The sequence below is a fragment of the Herpailurus yagouaroundi genome, unplaced genomic scaffold, assembly GCF_014898765.1.
Source record: "Herpailurus yagouaroundi ecotype Mexico unplaced genomic scaffold, PumYag 184, whole genome shotgun sequence".
In the NCBI taxonomy this organism is placed as follows: Eukaryota; Metazoa; Chordata; class Mammalia; order Carnivora; family Felidae; genus Herpailurus; species Herpailurus yagouaroundi.
Window position 1 is genome coordinate 38,859,468 of NW_024412415.1, and position 17,651 is coordinate 38,877,118.

Below are 17,651 nucleotides of genomic sequence, written 5' to 3' on the forward strand. Positions count from 1 at the left end.
CCTTGCAGTAGCCTGAAGCTTTTGGTACATTGGCTCTATCTACTCCTGTATAGCAACTGCTGGTTGCTTGAGGACAAAAGCTAGGCTGGAGGTCACATCCTAAGATGTGTTATCCCTCAGTCCATCAGTCAGAACAGCTCCTGGTTATGTGGGTCCAGCCTCTGTCCATACTGGGCACCACTAACTACTCTGACATCCCAAATGGACAGGGACTTTCAGTGTTGAAATCTGGGCCACAGCCTGCTTGTGGGGCCCAATGACCAAAGGCCTCGTTTTCCAACTGTGACCAGCCTGGGGTTCCAATAAGGCAGCAGGACCTAAACCGGGCATGACTAAGTGAGGAGCAGACCACAGCTTCTGAGCTGAGAACCTTCCTTCTCCCCCCACACTGAGACTAGAGTCTTCCCTGTTGGACTTGAGAATCTAATGCCATGAGACCCAAGTGAGATTGCCTCTCGTTCTTTGAAGAGGGATCTGCGTAGATAGCCCCAAGATGTGCAGCAGCCCCTCTCCACACCCAACGAGCCCCAGCCCTGAGCCTCATCTTCCTGGGTGATCTGTCTGATAGAGCCCAAATCACAATGAATTACATGATGTGCTTGTCAGTTTGTTCTTCCAACCAGTTTGGGACTTTGAAGGCAGAGACCATGTTTTATTTGCTTTATACCCCCAGTGCCTGGTCTACAGAATGTACTTCATCAACGTGTGATCGGTTAGAGAAGGAGGAAGACAGTGTAGGGATAGAGTCTTGTGCCCCAACTGGATTGCAAGCTTCCTGAGAGCCATGGCTTCACCTCTTCACTGACTCCTTTTCCTTTTCTTTCTCCCACACTAAAATCCAACATGAGCCTGGGCTCAAAGTGGGCATATAGAGGAGTGATGGCTTCATTCCAGATTCAAAACATTTCCACCATAGGACTTCTGGATAATATCTTTATTTAGCTTAAGTAGAAATTTCTTACACATTTCTGGATACTTGGGTTACAATGTTCTCTATTGCACTCAATAAATTGTTCTTAAGCTCTTACGTGTGATAAATGAAGGCATGCCAGTACAATGCAGGCTAAAATATAAAACTTCTTGCATATGAACATTTTTAAAAGGCATTTTAATATTGGGCATAGAGACCTGATTCAGGTGCCTGAATCTGGGCACTCCCTCTGTTCTCTGCTCCTCTTAGGCACAAGCCCCCAGCCCCTCCTGGACAGGAACAGGGTCCTTGCGAGGCCAGGATGCAGCCCTGTTCCTGCCTGCAGGGAGAACAGAAGAAGGCATCGCAGTATCCCAGACCCATGTGGTTAGACTGCTCAGCCTTATTCAATCTGGGAGACCACCTCTGTGCCTAAGCTGCCTCTTCCCTTCACTCTTGGCAGCTCCCAATTGTCGAAGAGATTAGACAGGCCCTGATGTGGCCTGCTGTAAATGTTTCTCAAACCAGTCAGTCCCCACAGAAAGCCAGCCAGCCACTGGGTTTAGAGGCTTCTAGAGAATTCCCTCAAGGTCTCCAGGGGCCTGAGGACCTCCTAACCCTACCAAGCCTCCTGCCTCAAGCACAACTCTGGAAGGCTCCATCTGCTCCTTTTTTGGCCCCTGCTGTGTCCATTGTCTGTGGTCAATATGCAAAGGAGCAAGTCCAGGGTGGGGGGCAGGCATGATCCTTCATGCTTGCCTGCAGCCCAGACAGCAAAACTCAGCCAGACCAATATCTGTGGGTTTCAGGCCAAGGTTTAGACCGCCCCCCACCCCAGACCCCAGGTCAGCCCCCTGGCCTGGCTGCCCAGACAGGCCAGGTAGATAGAGTCTAAGCTGCAGGGCTCTCAGACCCCTAAGTGCGCATCCTCACTTGGAAGTGTTCACAGCGGGCATGCTTCATGGTCAGCCCATAAATAGGGGTCATATCCACCTTCGTGCCCTGTGGCACACTGAATTCCACCTGCTGCAGCAGGATGGCCAGGAAGAGAAAGACCTCCAAGCGGGCAATGGTCTCACCGATGCACTTCCTCTTGCCCAAACCAAAGAGAATCACCTTCTCACTCAGTGCCTTGTTGATGGTGCCATCAGGAGTGAGAAATCGTTCTGGTCGGAACTCAGATGGGTCACCCCATAGCTTCCTGTAATCAGAGACAGGCAGCTGAAGTGGTAGCCTGGGGGCTCCGAAGCATCAAGTGGGTTGAACCCCAGCCCCAAAGAGTAGGAGATGGGCAAGTGGCCCAGGGACAGCTTGGGACAGGGTAGGGTTTCCCCTGCCTCCTCTCAACTTACTGGTCATGGTTGATCTGCCACTGGTTCACAAAGACACAACGCTCCTTGGGGATGTAAAAGCCACTCAGACTTGTGTCTTTTGTGGTACTGGGAAGGAAGGAAGCTCAGTCAAGCTCAGGGCTACAAAGAGATCTCCCTGCCCCCCATACATGTCCTTTCCACCAGCCCTGATCAGGTACATGGTCTGGAGGAGGGGCCAGGATCAGAGAGGAGTGGATGCATGGGGCCTCACCTATGGGGGATAGTGAAAGGGACGAAGGAGGTATGTCGGAAGATCTCCAGGATGAATGCTTCCATGTAGGGCAGCTGGAGTCTGTCAGAGAGCCGGGGCTGCCGCTCCCTCCCAATCACTGTGTCTGTAGAACATAAAGGACCATGGATGAAGGGGCTGCCTGGAAGAGGCAAGACCCTCTGTCTTGTTAAAGGAAGCCACCACCTACCCAGCTCCTTCTGGATCTTTTCCTGTACATTGGGGCTCGTCACCAGGTACATGAGGCACCAGGAGATGGCAGTTGTGACTGTGTCAAATCCTGACCAGGGAAAAACAAAGGGGAAAAAAATCAAGTGCTTGGCAGGTCAGGGCAGTTGGGCACAGGAAATGACAATGGGGTAGCTCATACCAGCTCCGAAGAGGTCCGAGACAACATTAACAATCTTCTCGTCGGACAGCTGGATATTGGCATTCTCGTCCAGCCTCTTGTCCTGACAGTGCTCAATCAGGCTGTCTGTGATATCCCGAATGTGACCCTGGGTGGGGAAAGCCCACAGATGAACAAGATCCCAAACCCAGAGCTACCTCTCCATCTGGGCCTGGTTCCTTCAAGAGGTGACTTCTGTACTCCTAGGCTGCGTCCCAGCTTCCCACACCTCTTCAAGGCTCCCTCCTGCCCAGAGTACTGGCGGCCCCAACTCAAGGGACACTTGAGACAGAGGTGTCCTCTGGATATGCTCTTTACCCTTCTCTCTCCCATGAGGCCAGGAGATCAACTTTTTAACTCTCCCTGGTCCCCAGAACAACTGGCCTAGGGTTCTGCACAGACTGGCTGTTCAGTAAATATTGCTGTCTGACAGAAGGAAAGAAAGGCTAGCCAAGGAAAAGTTCCAATTCCCCACCAAGGATGGAGTCCACTGTACCACTGGCCTCAAAACCCCAGGGAGGAAGGTCCCTGAGAGCCTACCAGACCCCCCCCCCACTGCTCCATTTATCTCTGACCTTCTGGCCCCAACCCTACCTGCTCCCCACCATCCACCCGCCTCTCCCCAGCCTGTACCTTCTCAAAAGTTTTGTAGTGTTCCTTGACCATCTTATGCATGAAGATGGAGAACTTCTCATTCACGTCCTTGAAGAAATCCAGGGCAGGGTTAGGTAGGTATCGAAGGATGGGGAAGAAGTCCACAGGGTTCCCAGAGGCAGCGCCATCCCCGAACTCATTACTCAGGTTGACTAAGCTAAGCAGCTCTTGGTCATCATGGTCATAGCGCCGGCCAAAACACATGGCGCAGATGACATTGGCCACTGACACCACTACATATCTATAGGGGTCAAAGTGCCCAACTTTTGCCATCAGCTCCTGGAACTTGTCAATGAGGTACTCAGCCTCCTTGCTCACATGGTCTTCCAGGTAGCAGGAGGATGAGGAAGCCGGGTCTGAAGCAATGGAGAAACTCTTCAGGGCATTCTGGGCCAAGCGCCTGCGGGCGGCCCACACCGGTCCAGAGTCTGGGCTGAAGGACATGCTTTGGCCCTCAGAGATCAGAGTGAAGCTGTAGAGATCGGGCCGCCCCTTGAAATCATCACCCTGACGCACCAGGGCCTGCCGGATGGTGTCCAGGCCGCTGAGCACCAGCACGGGTGTGGAGCCGATGCGGATTTGCAGCACGTCCCCGTAACGCTGGCTCAGCCTTGCCAGCACCAGATGTGGGTTCTTCCCCAAGGTCAGCACGTGCCCGAGCAGAGGCCAGCCCCAGGGCCCTGGTGGATTCTTCAGGCCTTTGGGAACCCGAGGCTGCCGGGCCCTGACCACCCAGAACACCAGGCAGAAGACAAAGGAGGCCAGGAGAAGCTCTGTGGCCGAGATGGGGACGGAGAGTCCAAACACAGACAACATCATCAGTGTAGAGATCTCAAGATGGCTGCTGAGAGGTGGGGTGAGAAGAAAAGATGAAGATATCAGAAGGGGGGATGTGAGGAACCAGCATCCGAAAGTGTCAGCATGCTAGTCAAAGAGAGGGGAAATCTTCCTACCCAGAACAGCGAACTGGATATGAAGGAAAGGAGGAGAGGAGAGAAGCTGTTTGTTGAGCTGCCACTGTGTGCCAAGAATTTCACTGCCATTCATTCAGTCCTGGCCACCGCCTATAAGGTAGACCACAGTGAGGCTCAGAGAAGGTAAGTAACTTGTACAAGGTCACACCGTCAGGAAGTGTTGGATCCACACTCCCAAGTGCCCAATTTCAGAATCCCGCTGCACCAATCTGAATGGGTTTTCCAAACATCAGTCTGTGATTCCCATATGGCACCTGTACTGTTATTTATTTTGTGCTTTTCTAAGACCAACTGAAGAAAAACAATTTTTATTAGTTGGCTCCATGCCCAGCGTGGAGCCCAACGCTGGGCTCAAACTCACGACTGTGAGCTCAAGACCCTACAGTCAAGACCTTAGTTGACATCAAGAGTCAGATGCTTAACTGACTGAGCCACCCAGACACCCCGCTAAAATCAACTTTAAATCTACCCACTGAGCATGATTCCACACACAGACATCTGCGTGAAAGAACAGGTTTGATTTTTCCCCCTAATTAAGCGCATAATCAATATACGTCACCCCCAATCCCCTTGAATACTACCCACCACACTTGGGGAAACACTGCCATCAGGAGAGCTAGAGATCGTGGGCTTCTTTTGCCTCATTTCACATTTGGGGAAATTGACCTCCAGAGGGGTCATTGACTTGATTAAAGTCACCCAGCACTCACCGACAGAGCCAGGACTCAGACTTCTTATGGAAAGTTCCCTGGGAAGTTTTCAGCTCCTGTCACAGAAACCTCCCTTTGAAGAGTGGCCAGATTAATCAATGAAAAGGTGTTTTTGTTTTGTTTTGTTTCATTTTGTTTTGTTTTGTTTTGTTTTGTTTTGTTTTTCAGAACCCTCAGTTTTTTTACTGCTCACTCCCAGGGTCTAGGGAATCCTGCCAGACCAGACCTTGGGAGGGGAGAAGGGACTAGAAGACCACTGCCTAAGCCACACTACTAAGCCTCAGCTCTCTGAGTTCAACTGACTCATAGTTTAAAAGCAGTTGGAGACAAGCTACATTGAGGTTGCTGGTCACAGAGGTCCAGGCCAGGGTTTTTGTTGGGCTCAGTTCTCAATAAATGAGTAGTCTCAGCCTCCCCCACTTACCAGTCACCAGAGAGCAGAGAATAAAATGGAAAGCCCCCACCAGATAAGGGCTGCAAGAAAATGCTAGACTGGAATAAGGGACATTAGGAATCAATCTAGATTTAACAGAGGTGGAGATAATACTTTCTCTCTAGGCTTGTTCTAGAAAGGGTGCGCAAATTCATGGAGGATTCTCCTCAAGATATTGGCCTCTGACTGGGGTAACTGCCGGGTGCCCTGAACTGGAGATGAGGAGACTGAGTATTCCAGGTTCCATGGCATGGCCTTGGACTTGTCATTTTGTCTTTCTGGGCTCCAGTTATATCACCTGAGAGAGGGGGTAGGATATGATCTCCGGTTCAGGGTGCCCAGCTAGATCCCAGAGAAAGAAAACCCACATCTGACCTGCGGAACCTCACGGTCTGACTAGTGAGGTTTCCCCACAGGAGAACTACCCAGGATGGGAAGATTGTCTGGATCCTACCTTACCCATATAGCCATCTCTCTAGGGCGGCTCCCTGGAGGAGCTGGATCTCAAAGCACACTCAAGCCCTGACTCTGAGTGAATGAGGGACGAGCCTTGGTGTGCCACAGTGTTCCCTTCTGCTCACCAGGTGCCCCAAGGACCTCTAACCTTAGTGAGATGGTAAGAGGCCAAGAGAGATGTGATTGGTGAGTTTTCAGGGACTGATAGTCCAGCTCTCTACAGCTGGCAGTCTTTCACACTGATTGCCCCTGCCCAGTACAAGCCAGAGAAGGCAGTCAATGAGATAGGGAAGGCCCGGGGCAGTGCCCGGGACTCCTATTCAGATCTGCATCTTTTGTACTGGCCAGCACATCTTGGCTCTAACAAGCCATGCCTTGGGAGGGTAGAGACAGCCAGGCGTAGCCTACAGACAAGGCAAGGTACAGCTGGTAAGAACCCAACCTTCCCCTCCATCCACTCTGACCACCCACGAAGAAGCCCTCTCATCACACTGCCTGACAAAAGGGCTGCACATGATCCCAGCTTTTCACAGTTGTGTCCGTATCCCAGCCTCCCAGGTGACCCTAATGGGGAAGCCCCAGGGCATTCAGGGAGTCAGTGGGAATGGAGCTGGAGACTAAATCCTGGAGTCCTTGGAGGGGGGCCATCTAATATCTAGAATTCTGGCACCAGCTGTGGGACCTTGGGCAATGCCTGCCCTTCCCCCTGGCCTCAGTTTTCCCACTACGGAGCTGGAGAGCCTGGTCACCAAGGATCCTCTTAGCCTCCTTTTTTGAGGTGCTAGACCGGTGGCCACCTAGGAAAACCTGGAGGCATCAAAATTTTCTTTTTGTTGGGAAAGGGAAAGCCATAAGCTCCCAGCACTCACCTGTGGCTGTGAGGAGTACTGAACTCAGCTGAGATGCGTGGTCTCTTAAGCCAGGACCCCAAAGAAGATCAGGGAAGACTCCTAGACCTGTCACCTTCAGGATGAGGGTGAAGTCACTTCGACCTTTATAAAACAGCTTGCACGCTTGGCCACGCCCTCTGGAGCTCGGACAGAGGAAGGGGCGGGCTGAGGGGGGGGGGAGTGGTCTCTCTAGGATGGAGGGAAAGGAGGGAGGGAAAGGGAAGGAAAGGGGGATGGTAAGTGGGGGAGAAGACAGGATTGGGGGAACTCAGAGGGACTGGTAAGAACCCACTACGGGCACTCCTCATCCTAGTGCCAGCACGTAAAGGGGTGAGGGCTGGGGACACCTGGGACCCCAGTTCCAAGGTACCCCATGGACAGCACAGAGCCCCGCTGAGGTGGGAATTTGAAGGAGAAGTCCCAGGACACCCCGAAGACACGGTATTGGGAGACCTCCATCCCCGGGCGCGGGGACCCCTCACCCTAATTTTTGCATGCACTGGAACTTGCAAGTGCTTGCAAGTGCCTCCCCTCGCTACTAGTTGACAGGGGCCCGGCAGGCGGGGCCAGGCTGCCGTGTGATGACCTCTTTCCCCCGGGTTACTGAGTCCGGGCTCGGGCTCGCGTGAGAAGCGCGGCGACCCCAGCCTCGAGGTTACCGGGGCCGGAAGGCCAGAGGCGCCGATGGGCTGGCTCCGTTCGCCAAGAGCCCCCAGAGCCCGGGCGACTAGTTGAAGTCTGAGCTCCCGGACAGACCGGCAGGAATGCATGGCAACCTGCGGTGTCAGTCTCGCTGAGGGCTCACTGGCTCTCACTAGCTCTAGGGCCACTTTGGAATACTGTAAACCAGAGGTACTTCCAGCCGGGACCCACCCGCCCTCGAGGTTCCCTCTTGACTCCGGGGTTGCTAGCATGTTGGCGGGGGCGGAGAAATCGGGAGGCGACTGGGGCTGCGCGGCTAGCTCCCGATGGCGGAGGAAAGGAGGACCCTCGGGCCGGGCAGGGGAGGGGGCCCAGGGACCGAGGAGCCGGGCGCCAGGCGCAGATGCCTCCCCAGGCTAGCGTGCACGTGTCTGGTACATCCCTCCAGGGGGCAGAGGTCACGCGGCCCATCCCTGCCCCACCTGGCCGGGGGCACGATGCCCGGGAGTTGCGTGAGAAGGGCTCGGAGACCTGCGCAACCACCCAACAGCCCAATTCCCAAGCTCGGGTACCGGCAAAGTCACGCGAAGGGGGCGGGGAGTCGAGGGCGGGGCTCTTAAAGAGCCAGTCCCTAGCGAGCTTGGAGGTGAGGGTGGAGCGGGAGTAGCCGCGAAGCCTCGGGTGCACGACCGGATTGGGGGGCGGGTGCGGTGCAAAGGGCCCAGGTTTGCGTGCGGAGCTGGGCTTTTGCCTCCAAGCAGGCGCCTGCGTGTGTCCGTATTTGTGGCCCACGCCTGGGGGCAGACACGCAGACCCAACGCCTGGCTGGCTGCCTCGAACGCTGTCCTCGCCCTTGCCAAGCCTCCCTCCATAGAATGTGCAGGGAGAAAAAGTTGTATTTGCGTGTCTAGCTCAACCTGTCCCAAACTAATCACGTCACCCGCCCTCCCCGTCGTGCTCCCGAACCCAGCAAATGGCACCGCCATCCCCTGGCCCAACCAAAACCAGAGCCTCCTCCCCTCTGAGGTTCCCTCACCTTGCGCTCTACTCACGCACGCATTGGACAAATATTTACCAGACCCCTACTATGTGGCGGGCGCTGTTTTGGATGCTGGCGACTGATATAAAAGTGAACAGAACTGACACCGCTCCTGCTCACATGGAACTTATGTTGGTGGCCCCGGGAGTGGGGTGGGGTCGGTAATGCACAAAGAATGTCAGAGGGTGAAAAGTAAGAGAAGGGGTAGGAATCACGTTGGGGGAAATTGCCATTCAAAATAGGGTGGTCAGGGGCGCCTGGCTGGCTCAGTTGGTGGAGCATGCGACATTTGATCTCGGGGGTTGAGAGTTCAAGCCCCATGTTTGGCGTGGAACCCACTTTAAGAAAAATAGGGTGATCAGAGAAGGCCTCACTGAGAGAATGACACTGAGCAGAGACAGGTGTGTGGAATCAAGGCTCAAGACGCACCGGTATCTGGAAGCAGAGTGCACGGGGCTGGGGAAACAGCAAGTTCAAAGGACCCTAACGGTGGTCTTTGGGAGGGAGCAGTACCAGGGGCACTAGAAACATCTCCTCCGTGTGAGATGGACACATTGTGGGGTCTGAGACAAGGAAGATCGCTCTGGCTACTGTACTGAGAATAGACTACGTGGAGGACACACTTCTCCACCTCAACATCTGTCCAGCCCTGCTGTGTGTCTTTGGCCAGGACCCCAGCATTGCTCCCTATTGTTAAAATGGCCTCCAAACCTGGTTCCCACTTGCCTGTGGCTCCCTCCGATTCCTTCTCTAGCTTGTTAGATCCAGAATGGTCTTTCCAAAAATGGAAAATCTCATTCTGTCACAACCATGCCCCTTCAGTAGCCCCCATCTGAACAAACCCCAGAATCTTTAGCAGAACCTACCTGGCCTGACCACCTCTACTTCTAATCTCCCCTATTTGAAATCTCAGCTAAAACATCACTTTCTTTGGGAAGCCCCTACCCCACCCCAAATTCTCCCCACAGCTAGTTTGGGGTCTCCTGATCTGTGCTTCCAACACTTGCCCCCCCCCCCCCCGTGGTGATTCTCAGAACACTTGACCCCTGCTAGGACCCCAACCCAACTCGTCATTCCTGCCTCCATGCCCTAACACAAGACAAACACCAACCTGGGAGAAACAGATTGCTAAGTCAAGGCCTTGCAAGATATTAATAATTGGTAAAGGAGTTAGATCCACTGGGTGATATATTTTTTTAATTTTTTTCCAACATTTATTTATTTTTGAGAGACAGAGAGAGACAAAGCATGAGGAGGGGAGGGGCAGAGAGAGGGGGAGACACAGAATCCGAAGCAGGCTCCAGGCTCTGATCTGTCAGCACAGAGCCCGATGCAGGGCTGGAACCCACAAACCATGAGATCATGACCTGAGCCGAAGTCAGACACTTAACTGACTGAGCCACCCAGACGCCCCTACCTGGGTGATATTGAGCCCTAATGCTATAATAGTGGAATTTAAGCAAAAGGACAGGCAGGAGACAAGGGAGGTATGGGCTTCCATTCTGCCTTCCATTCATTCCACTTCTGTACTGCTGGCTCAGCCTGAGGAGCTTCATGGCACCCAGTAAAGGTCTGTCCTTTAATCTCAGTTGGAGCTGGAGCAACAGAGAGTGGAAAGAACCCATGTAGAAACTGTGACAAGGGAGCAAAGAGCAAGGCACCCCCAGATCCCTCTCCTGCTCTGCAACCCAGTCTCTCCCTTTGGCTTCCCAGAATCCCCACCAATGCCCTAGCTCTAGAAAATCATGGCAGCCTGCTCATCAGGGATGGAGACTGTCTGCTGGGGCTCCTGACCAGGGAGCCAGCAAACTCCTCTTGGTAGAAGATGCTTTGCTCACATTCTCTAAGGGGCTCTTGACCCCAGAGAAATTCATTAGCTAATTAAGCCAATTTCTTTCCCACTTCTCAGGCACTTTGAGCTGGAGAGACTGACACCAGAACGAAGGCCCAAGGACATGTGGCAAATCAGAGTCCAGAACTCTGGCCTCTTCCTTCCTGGCCAGGGCTCTACCCACCATGATTTATTATCCCAGATTACCAGCAAAGCCTCAGGGGTCCAAAGCTGTACAGGCTCAGCCCCTGGATCAGGGGCCCCCATTTCCCCATACTCCTGGACAAGAGTCTGGAGCACTGGGGTGACAGGAGGCATTGCACTTCTCATCAGCAAGCCCTGTCTCAGTGAATAGCCCACAAGACAAAGGGGCCTCCAAATCACCAGGCAGAGAAAGAGGGAGGCAAGGCAGGTGGTTAGAGAGCCTTGGCATGGAGCTGAACAGCCCATCCTGGGTCAAAGTTTACATGCCTTTGCGTGAGAAGATCTTTGGCTAGGATTCCCTAGCAATCGATTGGTCTGATACCAGGAACATGGGGGCAGGGGGGGGGGCAGTGAGGAGGGGGAAAGGGCTCTGGGCTGAGGGTCTTGGTCCAGCCAAGAGTGTTTGGTCAGCACTGCTGAAGGCAGTGTAGTAGGGGGATGGGACAGCAAGACTCACAAGAAACCCCTACCCCACGGTGGAGACGAGGTTGATGCCCCAAACATAGCCTGTGCGGAATCTGGAAGGGCTCCGGGAGCTGAGAAAAAGTTGAGACCCTGGGGTGGGGGGCAGGTAAGGGGACTCTGCTGGAGGGTAGAGTAAGAAGAGTAGAGGAGGGGTATTCCTGGCCTGCGGAGGGGACATAGTACCAACGAGGCACGGTAGCGGGAGGTTGGGGTGAGGCTGTGGAACAAGAGTAGGGTGTGAGTGGATGTGGAGCACCGGGACTTGCCTCCCAGTGTGTCTTCGCCCTCGACCACACTGAGCTCTGAACCCTAAGCACCTTCACCTCTCCTACCTGTGCCCCGACAGCCAGACAGACTTGGTTTGCAGGATCCAGGTCTCAGATGGGGCAGTGCCCCCTGGCTCCCTGGCCCTTGGCTACTCTAGTTTGGGTGACAACACTTTCCCACAAAACCTATTGAACTGGTATGACTATTAAAAGTGCCCTCTCTCACTCTCCTCTCAGAGACTCGTGGCTTGGACCATAAGTCATGTGATTACCCCAGTGTTAGCGGATATCTGAGGGGTTTTGTGTGCCCAGCGTCCATTCTCTCTTCTTCTGGAAGTACCACTTTGATTGTCCCTTGAGGACTACCTCACTTCTATTCCTAGCCAGTAGGTTTGGCCATCAGTCTGGCACATGACTGAGGCCAGTGAGAGCGTTACAGATGTTTTTATGAAATTGCTGGAAAAGAGAAGTTCTCTTTCTGCCAGGGGTGGCCAAGCTAGTTAGAAAATAAGTCTGGGGCTACCAGTGGCCATGTTTAAAGAAGGCCTCCTTTAGAATGACGTCCATTCAGGGGAAAGCAAAGCTGAGAGATGAGGAGAGATGGCCCAGGTCAGGCATCCGACCGTATGCTCCCTTCACTTCTGTCCAGGGCCAGCATCTGGGCAAGGCCACACTGCTGGCCACAGGGCCGCGATCACCAGAAGTCCTCACTTTCTTTCAGTTTCAAAGCCTCCTGGCTCCTCTCAACAGGGCCACAACCAGGCCCCCCCAATAATCAGCAGAAAGCAGCCTCTGTGGGGGCCCTCCGCAGAGATAGACCTCTGCAGGATCGGGACAAGAGATCTCCATGTTTTGATAGATGGGGAAAGGCTGGGAAGGTACGGACCCTGCGACACTGCACAGAGAAGGCTGGGAGTGGGGGAAGGTGCCCAGGGGTTCCGGGCTAACTCTGGAGGGCAGTGGAGATGAAGGCAGCCCTTCTTTTCGCCTTTTTCTCTTCTTCCTTCAATGGCATCTGATATGATTAATTTAGATCCATATTACATAGCAGAGCTTGACTAATTCTACTCAGCTTGGCAGTTGCCTTTACTGCTAGGGGATGTTTGCCAAGCCAGTGCATTGTGAAAACAGCCTTGCAGGGAAATGTTTGACTAGCTAAAGGGCATGTTCAGCACACTCAGGGAAATGCTCTGATCTCCCGTTAGAGATGCCCTTTGAATAAACACAGAGGTTTGCTGAGAGCTAACGTTCTTGTCCTCTTATCAAAGCAAGGCCTCTGCTTTGTCAGCCAGATGTTCCTGGATGACCTCCCACTGTCTCTGCCAAGGAGGAGGTCTCATTCAGACCTATGGGGCACAGCCCGGCTGCACCGCTAGCCAGTGACAGGCCCCTCAACCAACTTAGCAACGCTTTCCCAACTGCCCCGCCTCTTGTAGGCGCCCAGTAGCCACTCTTCCCACCTTGAGTTTTCCTCCTTTCTCACACCGCCCCCAGCCCCAGTTTTGTGCAAGTACCCTTCCTCTTCCTTTCCAGAGCTATGTGCCTCTGGAGGAGGCTGACCCTAGCCCCCCAGCCGCGGGTACCGTGTCCCGGCTGCTTTGAACCACTCCTTGTGGCTCCAGCTGCCTTGCTGGTGACTGGACTAAACACAGATCTGTGCTATGATTCTGGCTAATGAGATCTGGAGAAATCTGGTAAATTCTAGGACTCCATCTGGTGAAGGAAGACTGGTTAACGATAACAACGCATCTTCAATAAAAGCTTCAGAAAGAAAGGAAAAGGTTTTGTGGACCATTTGTGTTGTCTCGTGTATGAAACAAGGTCCAGTAGAGGTGGCTGTCAAGCTGCGGCCTACTGTAGCGACTTTGCTAGGCTGTGTGAGAAAAAACACCCCAGCCTCACTCTCTTGCCACCCTCCCATCTCAGGCCAGCGCCTCCCATTGACTGAACCCAACAAGGAGCCAGAGGATGGTGGTGGGAGGAGGGCACTGATATAGTCTGCAGTGGTTAACCTCTCCGTGCACAGAGCAAGGGGGTGGGGGTGGGTCTGGAGGACAAAGAGGAGTTTCAGTGAGTCTGCGATGATCTCATTCCTCTGTTTGCCTGCTTGTTGTCAGTCTCCTCTGTGAAGGCAGGGGGCCTGTCTTCTTCACTGCTGTACGTTTTCTCCCAGAACAGGAGCCGGCAGCATGATCTATGCTCAATAAATATGGCCGAACATCCGCTAATGACAGAAACTGTACTAAAAACTGAGTTGTCCAGTCTAGAAAGGAAGAATGAAACCAAGCAATGTGACACCGGGGTATTAGTGCCATGGAGAGCTTGGCCCAAAAGAGGAGGATCCGAACCAGAGTAAGGGGTCAGGCTGGCCCAGACGAGGTGGGGCTGGAGCTAAGGTTTGGAGGATTTGCTCTACTGGAGAGATGAGAATCCTTCGTCATTAACGCATCACAATATCGTAATGTAAGTAAGCATTTCTAACCTGGAAGCAATGCTTTTCCTGGAGGGTGTTTGTTGGATGGGGAAGAAGTGGTTGGAAGAGGATAGGGTGTTCCAGGCAGAGGGAAGAGCATGTGTGAAAGCACAGAGGCAGACAACAAGAAGGATAAATGGTCCCTCTGAACTGGTGGGAAAGACGCCTAAGAAGGAGGGGATGGTGGGAAGTGAGGAGAGGAGTGAGCAGAAAATGGCTCACATGCTGAACTGAGTTTGAATTTTGTTTCAAATGTCTTAAGAAATTACTAAAGGCTTTGGGGGCACCTGGCCGGCTCAGTCTGTGGAACATGCAGCTCTGGATCTCCGGGTCGTGAGTCTGAGCCCCATGTTGGGTGGAGAGATTACTAAAGAAAAAATTGAATAGAGATGTGACACACTCAGACCTGCAATTCAACAAGTTCACTTGGGTGGTGGTATGGAGCTCAGACTGGAGGGATGAGTCGAGGAGGGAGCTAGGAAGGGTGCCGGCCAATACAGCAACCCTGAGCCATATGCGGCTACTTCCATTTAGAATTAAATGGAATTAAAAAAAAAAATAAATTAAATTAAATTAAATGGAATTTTAAAATAAATTAATTTAATTTAATGAAATTAAAAATTAATTAAATTAAATTAAATTAAATTAAATTAAATTAAATTAAATGGAATTAAAATTCAGTATGTTAGGGGTGCTGGGTGGCTTAGTCAGTTGAACGTCAGACTCTTGATTTTGGTTCAGGTCATGATCTCACTGTTCATGAGACTGAGCCTCTCATCAGATTCTACAGTAACAGCACTGTCAGTGCAGAGCCTGTTTGGGATTCTCCCTCTCTCTCTGCCCCTCCCCTGCTTGCGTTCTCTCTCTCTCTCTCTCTCTCTCTCTCTCTCTCTCTCTCTCTCAAAAATAAATAAACACTTAATAAAAAAATAAAATTCAGTATCTCAGTTGCACTAACCACATTTCAAGTGCTTGATAGCAGCATGTGGCTCGTGGCTACCCTATCAGATAGCACAGACACAGAACATTCTACCACCACAGAAAGTTCTGTTGGACAGCACTGGCTTAGAGACAGTGAGATCAAGTAGGAGATTCCCGCAAAAGCGAGGGCAGGAAGTGGTGTGGACAGCCTTCTGCAGACAGTGCCACAGGAACAGAGAAAAGGAGCAAGGCTTAAGAGGTATTTAGGCAGTAGGATCTTGAGAATCCAGCTGGTGGTGAAGGATTCCTGAGTTTCTGGCTGGGCTGATGATCCAGAGGGAAGGTGTGTGGGCAGGGAGGTGACATGATTCATGTGGGCATGATAAGGGTGCTGTGGGTGGGGGCCCCTGGATGGACCCATGCAGCAGGTGATTGGATGTCCAGAACTGAAGCTCCAGATCCATATCTCATAGATCGTGAGACCTGTGTCCAGCAAGGTCTCCTTCTCTGCCAGGTCTGAGCGCAGAGATGAATGGGACTCAGCCCCTGCCTTCAAGGGGCCCACAGTCTCTGCTGGAGTTTGGGTGAGATGACGGGCCAGCCAAAAACTACAGCTCCTTGTGGCCAGAGCTGTGGCAGAAGTGAGAATGGGATGATGAGAGGCACAGAGAAGGACTCACCCCACAAGGAGTAGAAAAGGGGCTGCCAATTGCTGACTCCTGACCACCAACCAGGCTGATGACCATGCACTGAACAAATTTGTTGAGTGATGGAGGAGTACCCTTCACCCTTTCCCTCACCTTAACCTTAGCCACACTCTGCACTTTCCTGGAATCCTTTCGTCAGGATAGGACTGCTGTGAAGCTAAAACAGAGACGGCCACCATTAAGTATGCAGCACAGAGCCTGGGCGATAGTAGGTGCTCGGCAAATTTTAACTGTCAGGATTATTACTTGAAATTTCCATAAAACTGATGCAGGAAATGCCCAAAGCAGAGTGTTCACAAAGCTCTCGTGCAGGTTAGCACTCTTACTTGTGAACACTAATGGATTCAACAAATCTTGTTCTGAATACATGTTGTGTGCCAGTTTTGGTGCTGGAAACTAGAGGTAAGGAGAAAAGCAGAGGCTACATCAACCCTTAAGCTCACAGTCCAAAGGGGAGACAGCATGAAGGGAGCTGTCAAGGAGAGCAGTGTGAGGCCTAGGGGAACTCAGAGGAGGAGTGTGGTGACAGCTCAGCAGGGTATAGAATGATGAGCAGGAACTGGCCAGAGAACACGGGGTAGCCGTGAGTTTCGAGCAAAGGGATCAACATATGGAGAAAGACAATGGAGGTGGTCTGGGGGTATGCTGGGGGCTCATGACAGCAAACAGAGGCATAGAGGTGAGCAACAGCTGCCCCTGAAGCCTTTGGGTGCTAAGCAAAGGAGTCTGGTTTTTATCCTGAAATCTGAGAAACATCAAGGGATTTTAGAAAGGGAAGTAGTCAATACGCTCTCCAGAATGGACAAAATGAAAAATGTGAACAGTAGTCCATGGTGGTGTGTGCATGAGAAGCATGCACCCTCACACACAGCTGGTGGACATACCTATTGGTTCAAGTACTTTGGAAAATTGTTTGGTAGAATCCACTAGCACGGAACCTATGTCTAGCCTATGATGTAGCATGTCCTCTTATGGCTTTATACGTAGCAGAAATACATACAGAAATATGTGTAAGAACGCTCTCAACATTCAGGCCCATCATAGTCCGAGATGGAAAACAACCCAAACATCAATCAGCAGTTGAATGGATAAATAAATTGCATGTTCATGTTATAATGGAACAGCATACAGCAAGGGGAACGAACTACAACCACATCCAACTTGTGAATAAATCTCATAAATGAATGGAAAGGGACCAAGGTAGATACAAAGGAGTACGCACTGACTGCTCAGTTAGACACTTAAAAGTGATTGGAATGAGTTTTATGATTTTTTATTTTATATTTTACCATAATAGAAAAAGTAAAAACAAATTCATAGAACCATACAATTCATAGAGCAGAGGGCACTCTAATGTAAACAATGGACTTTAGTTAATACTGATGTATCAGTATTCATTCACCAGTTGTAACAAATCATGCTAATGGGAGGTGTTGATCATAGGGGAAAGGGGGAGTGGAGGTAGGGGGGTATATGGCAGTTTTCTCTACTTTCCACTCAATTTTTCTATAAAGTTAGACTATTATAAAAAATAAAATCTACTGGGGGCTCAGTCAGTTAAGAGTCAGACTCTTGATTTCGGCTCAAGTCACGATCCCAAGGTTGGGGGATCGAGCCCCACATTGGGCTCCATACTGAACGTGGATCCTGCTTGGGATTCTCTCTCTCTCTCTCTCTCTCTCTGTCTGTCTCTCTCTTTCTCTCTCTCCTCTGCCCCTCTCCCTTTCTCTAAAGAAAATCTATTAACTAAAAATATTACAGGACAGGGGCACCTGGGTGGCTCGATCAGTTAAGCATCCGACTCAGGTCATGATCTCGAGGTTCATGCATGCTGACAGCTCAGAACCTAGAGCCTGCTTCAGATTCTGTGTCTCCCTCTCTCTCTGCCCCTCTCCCACTCACATTCTGTCTCTGTCTCAAAAATAAAATAAACATTTAAAAACATTTTTTAAATATTCCATGACAAAAAAAAAAAAAGAGTAGACACAGCATAATTTCATTTATATAAAGAACACACACAGGGGCACCTGGGTGGCTCAGTTGGTTAAGTGTCCAACTTCAGCTCAGGTCATGATCTCACAGTTTG

At 51.6% G+C, this 17,651-nt stretch overlaps 1 protein-coding gene across 4 annotated transcripts; it reads right to left on the reverse strand.

Annotated features, from left to right (window-relative positions):
* Positions 1–919: 919 nt before the first annotated feature.
* On the reverse strand, positions 920–7,132 carry LOC121041992 (cytochrome P450 1A1). 4 transcript variants are annotated; one of them, XM_040493271.1, is made up of 8 exons: positions 6,997–7,114; positions 4,508–4,618; positions 3,534–4,395; positions 2,883–3,009; positions 2,703–2,792; positions 2,495–2,618; positions 2,263–2,349; positions 920–2,111 (listed from the first exon to the last, which is right to left on the reverse strand). In XM_040493271.1, exons 3-8 carry the CDS (start codon positions 4,371–4,373, stop codon positions 1,826–1,828), a joined length of 1,554 nt encoding a protein of 517 aa, XP_040349205.1. In that variant the 5' UTR covers positions 4,374–4,395; positions 4,508–4,618; positions 6,997–7,114; the 3' UTR covers positions 920–1,825. The 4 variants fall into 4 exon arrangements, with proteins under 4 accessions (XP_040349205.1, XP_040349204.1, XP_040349202.1 ...); XM_040493270.1 differs by having other exon boundaries at positions 3,534–4,398; XM_040493268.1 differs by lacking the exon at positions 4,508–4,618 and having other exon boundaries at positions 3,534–4,398; positions 6,997–7,132.
* Between the last annotated feature and the right edge of the window lie 10,519 nt (positions 7,133–17,651).

Excerpts from the sequence above, each read along its gene's own strand:
- LOC121041992 (XM_040493268.1), bottom strand. The coding sequence starts at position 4,373 with ATGATGTTGTCTGTGTTTGGACTCTCCGTCCCCATCTCGGCCACAGAG. Across the intron at positions 2,619-2,702 it reads AAAGATCCAGAAGGAGCTGG|ACACAGTGATTGGGAGGGAG; the intron begins GTAGGTGGTGGC and ends TATGTTCTACAG. Across the intron at positions 2,350-2,494 it reads CCTTTCACTATCCCCCATAG|TACCACAAAAGACACAAGTC; the intron begins GTGAGGCCCCAT and ends CTTCCTTCCCAG.